Source organism: Heterodontus francisci, chromosome 30 (genome assembly GCF_036365525.1).
Source record: "Heterodontus francisci isolate sHetFra1 chromosome 30, sHetFra1.hap1, whole genome shotgun sequence".
Classification (NCBI taxonomy): domain Eukaryota; kingdom Metazoa; phylum Chordata; class Chondrichthyes; order Heterodontiformes; family Heterodontidae; genus Heterodontus; species Heterodontus francisci.
This window is the reverse complement of record NC_090400.1, coordinates 36,083,693-36,095,708: the sequence shown is the minus strand read 5'-3', so window position 1 is coordinate 36,095,708 and position 12,016 is coordinate 36,083,693. Positions and strand designations below refer to the sequence as shown.

At 42.3% G+C, this 12,016-nt stretch overlaps 1 protein-coding gene across 4 annotated transcripts in view; it reads right to left on the bottom strand.

Moving 5' to 3' along the window:
* The window catches only part of rilp (Rab interacting lysosomal protein), a 48,775-nt gene that overhangs the window by 16,045 nt on the left and 20,714 nt on the right, over positions 1-12,016 (bottom strand). For 2 of the 4 annotated variants that reach the window (XM_068010365.1, XM_068010366.1), the window contains exons 4-7: positions 5,424-5,636; positions 4,532-4,698; positions 4,144-4,266; positions 829-918 (exon numbers count right to left, since the gene is read on the bottom strand). In XM_068010365.1, the coding sequence (XP_067866466.1) occupies positions 829-918; positions 4,144-4,266; positions 4,532-4,698; positions 5,424-5,636 (593 nt within the window). The remainder of the gene's footprint in view (positions 1-828; positions 919-4,143; positions 4,267-4,531; positions 4,699-5,423; positions 5,637-12,016) is intronic. The other 2 variants (XM_068010367.1, XM_068010368.1) reach the window with 1 other exon arrangement.

Genomic DNA, 12,016 nt, shown 5'->3' with positions numbered 1-12,016 from the left:
GAAATTACAGCACAGAAACAGATCATTCACCCGCCTGTCCATTCATACCCTCATGAGCAGCAGTCCTAATCCCATGTGACTGCTCCATTCCCATATCTTGGTCTTCCTTTCCTTCAACCACCTACTTAACCAGCTTCAATCATGGACTCTGATCATACACACAACAGTCCATGTTGAAAACAAAATCTTCTGTTCTTTGCAATTAATTTTGGACATTTAATCTTGTATCACTGTCCCTCACCCTTCAAATCACTAGCACATCTGTTTCAATCTGCTCTGCCCTTCAAAATTTTAAACACCTCCATCAAACCTCTATCTTCTCTGCTCTAATTAAAACAGCATCAATTTGTCCAAGTGTTTCTTTTGAATGTGTTTCCTCATACCACACAGCATCCTCGTGAATCTGCGACGTACCCAATCTATCGCAGAAGTGGAGGGTGAATCTAGATGTTTCTCTGACTTGACATTTTGGTAAATACTGAATAGTCCAGGTTTCCCCATGATGCACCAATATGGGCGTTTAGTTTTAACTGGAACATTCTTTCGTCAGCCCATTTCACTTTAATTCACATTCTTCTAAACATTCCAGCCATTATCTGCAAGAGCTCAGCTGGCAAAGGACGACCCCTGGTTTACTGGAATCCACTGGGTGACTGTGTGGGTACACTCAGTATGAAGAAGAAACTGTAGTCATAAAAATGCTCCTCATAGTTTCAGACACCCATCCATTCTAATAAATGGAGTCAGCCAATATGATGCATGATGTAAATGAGGAAATCCAGAATAACAAAGAAAATAAGGAATTCAGCCAAGAGACTGAACACTCACAAGGATTTGATTCTCGACTCTGACGGCTTGGCATCCATTTCATCTTGTGAGAAGCAGGGAAGGGAAAGGGTATCTTTGTCTTCTTCATCGCTGTATGGAAATTTCGTTAAAGATTTATTTATTTTTAAAGCAAGTGTATAAACAGCAAAGTGGCTTTCAACCCACAGTCCTCAAAAATCTGAAAAAACTCCAGATGGATTCCAATAATCATAATTTTCATATGGGCTGCAGAAAGCAATTGACACCATTTAACCTTAAGAATATGAATGTAGCTGCCACATTTTGTGCCCTGCAACAAATTGCTGATATTTGGAGGATTTCATTGGCTTAGAATTTCTATGAGGTTGCACTGGCTTTTTTTTTTCCAGCAATTCTCTCACAAAACTGGCCAATCCCCAGATTGAATTAATCCATCTACCACCTTAAACATTCACTCCCTCTGCCAGCAGTGTACCGTGGCTACAGTGTGTACCATCTACAAGATGCACTGTAGCAACTTGCCAAGACTTCAAGAGCATCTTCCAAACCGGTGACCTCTACTGCCTAGAAGGACAAGGGCAGCAGGTGCATGGGAACACCACCACTTGCAGGTTTCCCTCCAAGACACACTTCATCATGATATGGGGGGGGGGGGTGGGGGGGGAAAAAAAAGCAGGAACAGGTTACTGAGTTGGATGATCAGCCACGATCATAATGAATGGTGGAGCAGGTTCGAAGGGCCGAATGGCCTACTCCTGCTCCTATTTTCTATGGAACTATATCGCCATTCCTTCCCTGTGGCTGGGTCAAAATCCTGGAACTTCCTACCTAACAGCACTGGGTTTAGAATGCAATGGCCAAGTTTCCGCTTTGGGTGCAATTGGTAATCTGTGTGAAAATTGCGACAAAATTGTGCTAGTTTTGATTTATTTTTGCTCAAGTTTCTGCTCAAACTCATTTGCATATTGGCAATGTAAAATTTGCCATGAACCGAGGTAATCGGACAGCGTTTTAGAATGCAATTTAAACAAGATTTTTTTGCATTAAAAAAAAACTTTCATTGATACATTAAGAGTGGTAACCTGGTGCAATTTGATTAATAAAGCTGAAAATGGTTCTCAAAAAAATTATTTTAACCATTCCAGTCCACCACCTGTAAGTTAGCAGATTTTAAATAACTAAAATGACTTTTAATAAACTATACCAAATTATTTACTGGTTACTTTTATGTACGGTTGTCAGTTTTAGTAAATTAAAAAAAAAACACTTGAATATTTTTTAAAATGTGCCTATTGGTGTCCTTGTGCCAAAAAAAAAACTAACTTTTGGAGCCTCCTTAAATTAGCAGAAAATCATAATGGTGTTTTTTAGGCTGCATTTGCTGACACTGCAACCACTAGGTGGCACAATACTAGCACATGCACAAGTGCAGCCTCTTCCACTGAAATGGCACTGTCTGCGACATTCAGGCAGCTGCCAGGATTAAAGATGGCGCTGCTCAATTTATCACAGATGAACAACTTCAACCCGAAAAATCCCCTTAAAGGTTGTCACCGCCACCTCTATCCCACCCCCAACAGTCCCCCACTCCCTCCTGCCATTGCTTCATTTGTATCACTTCTTGGCCAAGGGGGGGGCGGGGGGGAAAAAAAAAAAAGAGCGGCCTGTGGGACGGGAGAGTAGCAGCTGAATGGGGAGCAGCGGGGGAGGGGAGCAAGTAGCTAGTGACGTTTTCCTGCACCTGCACCAATTAGTCCTGGCAAGACTTAGGCTGCGTATCTGCAGCATCTCACTGAGAGCAGGAGCCCGTTTGCACATGTGCGCATTTTGGAGCGCTCTGATGACGTCAGCGGGCTGCTGCATTGTCAAGAGTCAATTTTTTAAAAAAAATTCATTCATTGGATGCGGGCATTGCTGGCAAGGCCAGCATTTATTGCTGAAGCATAATTGCCCTTGAGAAAGTGATGAGCTGCCTTCTTGAACAGCTGCAATCTGTGTGGTGAAGATACAGCCACAACTGCAGCTTTGTTGAGTGAATTTCTCCAGTTCTCAGCTATGACACTAGATGGAGCACTACTCCAGCTCAATGATGGAGGATAAAATTGGTTTATATTTTCAGTTTTTCCTGCAGTGCTGTAACTAAGCTTAACACTTTTTGCCAAATCCACAAAAAACATGAAACGTTTGCACAGCATAAAACATCAATAATTTCAAATGTAACCTCCTTGTGGAGAGTCCAAAATTAGGGGCCATAAATATTAGATAGTCACTAATAAATTCAACAAGGAATTCAGGACAAACTTTTTTTACTCAGTGTGGTGAAAATGTGGAACTCACCACAACGGGGAGTGGTTGAGGCGCCTACCATTAAGAGAACGTTTGATAAGCACATGAGGGAGAGAAAAGAATTGAAGGATATATTGATAGGCTGGGAAAGTAAATCTAGTGGGAGCAGACCCACATGGAGCAGAAACACCAGCATAATGGTTGCTTTCTGTGTTGTAAAATACTATGAAGTTCCATTTAATCCAGTCAACACCACTTATGTTAACTTTGAACTGAGGTTTCAATGAAATTTTTTTTGTCCCATTTTTAATACTTCTCCTGGCCTCATTAGTATGGTGATGGCAGACGTGTTGTCCACGTTAGAGTGTGGAGAGCTGACCCACTCCTCTCCAGGGCTGATCATTTTGTCCGTCTGAGGAAGGTGTTAAGATTAAAGAAAGTGAGAACAGTTCTGCTTGGATGAGAAAGGTGGAAAAACTAACCTGCCTGCAAGTATCTGTTGCAGGACCAGGCCACAAAGTATGCTGGTTGGAAAAATCAGCAGCAAGTCCCTCACAATAAAAGTGCAGGGCATCAGACAGAGAACACTCTGAGCCTTCAGCTCTCTGCACTGAGTCTCAGAGGTTGCATACAAGTGGTCCAAAAGACAAAAAGAGCAAAAACTAGGCCACACACTCCAAGTACAAACTCTACCTCCCTGGTTTAAATGTAAAAATAGCCAAACAAAAAAAGAATGCCAATCTGAACAGCCCCTCTATCAGCAAGTTGTGGAGCAGGAGGTGAGGGAGAGGGTGTAGTACGTGGTTCCCACACTTACAGGGAGTCAACACTTTCTGCCCACACCATCCCATTGCCAGGCACAGAGGAAGAACTGCACTGCTGGTCAGGGGATGGTGAGATGAACAGAGAAAAACAGGTCTCCAATAAAAAAATGGAGAAATTACGAATACAAGATCTCACTGAGCAAGATAGGACTTGAAAGGTGAAAATGGAGGCAGAGTTTCTGATGCAGGCTCTCTTTTGATGGTCTTTTCAAATTAAAGCACTCACCTGCTGCACATGTTCTCTGGTATTCCCAACATTTTAGACTTCACCTTTTTCCTCTGCTTTTTAATTGCAGTCTTGATTGCTTCCATGAAAATCGCTGGGCACTTGTCATCATTGAGAATCTCTCTGCAACATCAAAACAGATCTTCCAACTATCTGTTGCACAATGCACAAGACAGTACTTAAACTTCATTTCAATTGTTCTGCATCCCAAGATAGTATTAAGAGTTCTAAACCACATTTTAGATCACAGTCCATCTGATTACACATATGGGGCAATTCTGCAATCCATCTTTGAGTTGGGGGTGCCAGGGCAGCATGTCCACTATTTACCCGAGATATGCGTCCCTGCCTGAACATTTCCCTTCTACACCACAAAACACAGTCTCACCTCTGATAGTAAGCTAGCTCCTCCTGCACCAGGAACAAGTTAGCCTTTAGCTCATTGCGCTCCTGCAGAATCTGTCGCATTTCTTGCTTTGTAAAATAAGGTCGGTTTGGATCTTTCACATCGATGATGATTTTGTCAGCCATGTTGATTATTGGTGTGTCCGTGCCCTTTTAAGAGAAGAGGTGGTGAAGGACATTTAAAGTCTATAAAGTTTTTTCAGCTACAACAAACGGAGAAGAAAACAAGCTTAATTTTCTCTTGGTTTAATTTTAATTTCAGATGTGGCAGTCAATCAGTCTTGATTTTTTTTTAAAATAGAGGCATAGGAACAGATAAAAGGCACTCGGTCCATCCAAATCTCCCATTGGTTAGGATCTGGATAGAACACTTTCATCTCTCCCCTCTATAATTAGTAAGTAGGTCCCATTTCTCTTAGAATGCTTTGGTACCAGTCTACACAGAGTGTCAAGATGCTCACCTCTCCCAATTTTGCAAGTAATATGCCTGTACTATTAATCTGCCCATTACATTTCTTTCAGTATATTCTATACTGCTACCAGCTACCTTAAATTCACCACCCCCCCCCCAACAAATTCAACTCACTCATTCAGCCTCTTTTAGGGACGGATGACCAACAATCCAAAATACAAGTCTTTCATTTGTTTTTGTTTTTTTAAATATACCATGTCAGACCAAGTAGCTGCTGTAGCTTTTGAGCGGGGAAAATTATTCCACAAGGAGGTAAAATGATATACAAGAAAATTAGTTTAGTATAGAAATTGTAACATTCATTACTTTACATATTTAGGAATTTACTGTATGCAAGTCTTTGAAGTGGGGACTTGAACCCATGCTCAAGAGGCAAGAGTGCTACTAATTGAGATTAAAATACCTTTTGGTCGATGCTTTCTTTTGCCTTAACCTCAGTCAGGTTGGACTGCAGTCTGTCTATTTCTTTGTCCTTTTGCTGCACAGTGACTTCCAGCTCTGCCTTCTTTTCCAGCACATTTCTCAGCTGGGTTTGAACCACATTTACTTTATGCCGCAGATCATTGTTAACCTTCAGTAGGCGGTCCAACTGCTGCTGAAGCTGGAACAAAACAATCTGTAACAGTCAGATCAACAGGTTGCAATTTTTTGTTTCTGTTAATGCATTTTGCAGAGATTTACAATCTTACAGGTTAAAAAATACATTTCCAAGCAGTATTTATTATCGTTCTCCACCCCTCCCCTTTCTCCTCTATAAAAAGGCACCGACTCTGGCAACAGGGTTGCAGACTCTGGTTGGATGTGTTCCTGGAGGTTTCAGCACATGACATTCTGCCGCCAAACTGCCCCACCCAGTCAAAACAGCCTTTCTTCTCATCTTAATAACCAATAAATCAAAAGGGTTCAAAGAAAATGAAGAAAAAATCATTTTTCCAATGCCCCCCATGACTTTTCTCCTGGGCCATTCACAGGAGATTACACTTTAATTCCTGAAATGTCCACAACAATCTGGAGGTGGATGGCAACTTTATCTGCTACAATTCCATGATGGTCAGACATAGCCCTGCATGTTACCCAAGTAACCATTCTTTATCTTTAGCCAGTGTTCATCTTTGAGCTAAAGGCAGTGATATCATTGGGGTACTTTGTCAATGAGACAAATGATTGATCAGCCCTGCTGAGAATCTCCAAGAGTTTCTAAAAATGCAAACAGTAATCAGGCAGCAAATCACACCACAGACAGGCATTTGCCAGATTTGCTGCAAAATATCTTAACCAAATCACTTGCCTTGACCACACAAAACTAGCCGGATTCTGTCTCCATCTGAAATCCATGTATGTGCACTTTCCAATCAGAGGGGATGATCAGATTTTTCTCCTATCCCACTTCCAACATTAGCATGGAGGTCTAAAGGGCAATTGTCAAATCCCTAAAGCCACTATCGTGAATGCAGTTAACAGTGTGGGGATCACACTCAAATCTTCCAGATCTGCGTTTCAGTTCAAAGCTGAACATTCACCAATAGAGCCATTAGGAAATTGAAAAGTTTAATTTACAAACACATTTCAAGTGTTTTGCAGGTAATTTTGTGCAATAAAACAAACCTAAATGCAAGTTTGTTTGTAGAATTGGAATCTGCAGCAGAGGTTACAGTACTTTCTTGAAAGAAATTGATCCTCAAATATACAGCTCAATCAAAAACACGACTACAACAGGGTTCAAACTTACAATCTTCTGACAACTTCTTGATTATCCATTAGGCCATGCATCCAGTTACAGTAGAAACACCAGATTTCTCCCATCCAGATGATAACCAGGCATGTTTTCCAAAATCAGATTAAATCATACAAATCCAAGCAGTACACCTATAAATAGGATCAAGCCCCTTACATATTTGTCTCCTAATATAGGAACAGTGAGGACCATTTGGGTCTATATGGTCGGCCCCAGAGTTCAAAAACTCCTTTCTCTTTCCAGAGCCAACACTTTAAACACTGATCCAGAAGTACGATGTTTGATCTCATTCTTTCAGATGAGATGTAAACTAAGACACTGTCTACCCAATTAGGTCAACATAAAAGAACCCATAGCACTATTTTCAAGAACAGGAATGTTGTCCCCGGTGTCCTAGTCAATATTTATCCCTCAACCAAACACCTCTAAAAACAGATTATCTGGTAATAATCATATTACTGGTTGTGGGACTTTGCTGTGCATAAATTGGCTGCTGCATTTCCCTACATTATAACTACACTTCAAAAGAGTACTTCACTAGCTGTAGAACACTTTGGAATGTCCTGATGTTGTGAAAGGTGCTATATAAATGCAGGTCTCTCTTTGTACAGAATTCCGTGGTCAGACAGAGTAATAAATTTAATTTACTTGTTGTGTATAGAGGAATACTAGGGAACAGTAAAGTGCAAAAACTTATGATGAGAAAAATTCAAATTCATTTGGGCTAACATGTTAGCCCAGAGTACAGGGAACAGGCTCTTCCTAGAGATTTCTACACAATAAAGGTTCTATGTTTACCTCGTTCTTTATCTTAGTATCGAAATAACAGCAGAATCCCAGACCTTGACTTTAACAGTCCCTTTCAGACACTCCCTCACTCAATCTGCATTGCAACATGACATTTTTCAAAGTAATTTTTCATCTCCCAGCAGCTGGCTGTAGTAGTTAAATTAAATTTCACTGTGTTAACATAACAAAAATGCAAAGAGAATAAATGCACTCTGCACCAAGGACAAGCTGCAGAGGATTCAGTCACTATAATGGGAAAACTGGCTATGTTTTTCCAATCGCTGTTGCGCACTACCTCATGGTCATTTCCAAATCCTCGGTAGAACATAGAACATAGAACAGTACAGCACAGTACAGGCCCTTCAGCCCACGATGTTGTGCCGAGCCTTTAACCTACTCTAAGATCAAACTACCTACATACCCTTCATTCTACTATCATCCATGTACCTATCCAAGAGTCGCTTAAATGTCCCTAATGTATCTGCTTCAACTACCACCGCTGGCAGTGCATTCCACGCACCCACCACTCCCTGTGTAGAGAACCTACCTCTGACATCTCCCCGAAACCTTCCTCCAATCACCTTTAAAATTATGCTCCCTGGTGATAGCCCTTTCCGCCCTGGGAAAAAGTCTGACTATCCACTCTACCTATGCCTCTCATCATCTTGTACACCTCTATCAAGTCACCTCTCATCCTTCTTCACTCCAATGAGAAAAGCCCTAGCACCCTCAACCTTTCTTCGCAAGACATGCCCTCCAGTCCAGGCAGCATCCTGGTAAATCTCCTCTGCACCCTCTCTAAAGCTTCCACATCCTTCCTATAATGAGGCGACCAGAACTGAACACAATATTCCAAGTGTGGTCTAACCAGGGCTTTATAGAACTGCAGCATAACCTCGCGGCTCTTAAACTCAATCCCCCTGTTAAATGAAAGCCAACACACAATACGCCTTCTTAACAACCCTGTCAACTTGGGTGGAAACTTTGAGCGATCTATGGCCATGGACCTCAAGATCCCTCTGTTCCTCCACACCACCAAGAATCCTGTCTTTAAGCTTGTATTCTGCATTCAAATTCGACCTTCCAAAATGAATCACTTCACACTTTTCCAGGTTGAACTCCATCTGCCACTTCTCAGCCCAGCTCTGCATCCTGTCAATGTCCCGTTGCAACCTACAACAGCCTTCCTCACTATCCACCACTCCAGCAACCTTAGTGTCATCGGCAAACTTGCTAACCCAGCCTTCCACTTCCTCATCCAAGTCATTTCTAAATATCACAAAGAGCAGAGGTCCCAGAACAGATCCCTGTGGAACACCACTGGTCACCGAGCTCCAGGCTGAATACTTTCCATCTAGTACCACCCTCTGTCTTCTATGGGCCAGCCAATTCTGTATCCAGACAGCCAACTTTCCCTGTATCCCATGCCTCCTTACTTTCTGAATGAGCCTACCATGGGGAACCTTATCAAACACATTGCTAAAATCCATATACACCACATCCACTGCTCTTCCTTCGTCAATGTGTTTGGTCACATCTTCAAAGAATTCAATAAGGCTTGTGAGACATGACCTGCCATTCACAAAGCCATGCTGACTGTCTCTAATCAAACAATGCTTTTCCAAATAATCATAAATCCTGTCTCTCAGGATCCTCTCCAATAATTTGCCCACAACCGACGTAAGACTGACTGGTCTATAATTCCCAGGGTTATCCCTATTCCCTTTCTTGAACAAGGGAATAACATTTGCCACCCTCCAATCATCCGGTACTACTCCAGTGGACAGTGAGGACGCAAAGATCATCGCCATAGGCACGGCAATCTCTTCCCTCACTTCCCTTAATATCCTTGGGTATATCCCATCTGGCCCCGGGGACTTATCTGTCCTCATGTCTTTCAAAATTTCCAGCACATCCTCCCTCTTAACCTCAACCTGTTCGAGCATATCAGCCTGTTTCACGCTGCCCTCACAAACGACCAGGTCCCTCTCACTAGTGAATACTGAAGCAAAGTATTCATTTAGGACCTCCCCTATCTCCTCCGACTCCAGGCACAAGTTCCCTCCACTATCCCTGATCGGCCCTACCCTCACTCTGGCCATCCTCTTGTTCCTCACACAAGTGTAAAACGCCTTGGGATTTTCCTTAATCCTACCCACAGACTCGGTGGGCCGAAGGGCCTGTTTCAGTGCTGTATCTCTAATCTAATCTAAAGACTTTTTCATGTCCCCTTCTAGCTCTCCTAAGTCCATTCTTCAGTTCCTTCCTGGTTACCTTGCAACCCTCTAGAGCCCTGTCTGATCTTTGCTTCCTCAACCTTAAGTAAGCTTCCTTCTTCCTCTTGACTAGCTGTTCCACATCTCTTGTCATCCAAGGTTCCTTCACCCTACCATCCCTTCCTTGATCATCAGGACAAATCTATCCAGCAGTCGCAGCAAGTGCTCCCTAAACAACCTCCACATTTCTGTCGTGCATTTCCCTGAGAACATCTGTTCCCAATTTATGCTCCCCAGTTCCTGCCTAATAGCATTGTAATTCCCCCTCCCACAATTAAATATTTTCCCATCCCGTCTGCTCCTGTCCCTCTCCATGACTATAGTAAAGGTCAGGGAGTTGTGATCACTATCACCGAAATGCTCTCCCACTGAGAGATCTGCCACCTGGCCTGGTTCGTTGCCAAGCACCAAATCCAACATAGGCTGACTAGAGGGGAGGCTATCTACATATTGAGTCAGGAAACCTTCCTGGACACACCTGACAAAAACTGCTCCATCCAAACTATTTGCACTAAGGAGGTTCCAATCAATATTAGGGAAGTTGAAGTCACCCATGACAACAACCCTGTTACTTCTGCACCTTTCCAAAATCTCCTCCCAATCTGTTCCTCCGTGTCTCTTTTGTATTGGGGGGGGGGGGGGGGGGGTGGGGGGAGGGTCTATAGAAAACTCCCAAAGTGACTGCTCCTTTCCTGTTTGACTTCCACCCATAATGACTCAGTAGACAAACACTCCTCGACAACCTCCCTTTCTGCAGCTGTGATACTATCCCTGATTAGCAATGCCACTCCCCCACCTCTTTTACCTCCCTCCCTATTCCTTTTGAAACATCTAAACCCCGGAACATCCAACATCCATTCCTGCCCCTGTGATATCCACGTCTCCGTAATGGCCACAACATCGTAGCTCCAAGTACTGATCCATTCCCCAAGTTCATCACCCTTATTCCTGACACTTCTTGCGTTAAAATAGACACACTTCAACCCATCATACTGGCTGCAACTTTGCCCTGTCAACTGTCTTTGAACAGCAAAACCACATTAAGACACTAATAGAGACTGTGGGGCATGATGCAGTAATCTTAAAATGCCTTAATAATGTTTTATAATAATGGGGACACAGTGTCGATGTGATTCTCAATGACCTCATACGACCAAGTATCAGAATACCTTCCCCACCTCAACCACCCCACCCCTCCCCTAGCGATATATTACATTTGCCATCTTCTGTAGGTTTACTATTTATGGCTGTGTAGTAGATCAAAATTATAGCGTGCTCACCATTTGGCGACACAGTGTCCCCACAATCTCAATTACTGTGTGAGTCACTAACCCTTTATAACATGTAGTGGGGGAGGGGCCGTGCTAAAGTCTGGTGAAGCTCCATAAAGGAGTAAAACTGAGGAACAGTGACAAAGTATCTGTTTGGGAATGTTCATAAACCGATGCAAGAAAGGATTAAGAGTCAGGGCTAGATCATACACCAAAATATCCTGCATTAGATCACCAAGAACACACCTTTTAAATCAATTACATGAACTAAAAGGCTGTTACGCAATTCTTGGTTGCGTTTATTGGACATGATGCAATAATGATTCTCAGAGGGATTATTTGCTCAAGCAGCATAAATTGATCCTTTCACCTCCTCTGTTTACATCTATGTAAACTGAACTAATTGGTTCAGAATTAAAGCAAAATTATCTGCAGAAAATTAGAACAATTCAAATGGAGCTTGGATGCAAATAGTTCTAGACTTCAGAAACTTAAGGCCTGTTTGCACATTAATTCAAGTAACCCAAAACAATTCAACAAAAGAAAAAAAAAAGGGCTGTTCAGTGACACACTGCAGCACAAAACCCACAATTCATAATTTTTCACACTGCATGTGCCCTCAAAAAAAGTGATACCAGAGACAATAATCTTTCCTCGAGAATCGTTAGTTAAAAATGCATCCGGCCTCGAAGCAGATCATTTCCACATGCTCAGTTCAGAAACTTTACACAAATTGAATAAGAGAAGAACATAAAAAAATCTCAGTAGAAAAATACATAAAATGTGGATCAAAAAACATTAGCAGCCAAGCCTTCAGCTGCCTCGGTTCCATATTCTGAAACTGTCTCCCCGAACTCCTGTGCTTCTTCACCTCCCTCTCTTCCATCAAGACTCTTCTTAAAACCCACCTCTAGCCAAGCTTTTG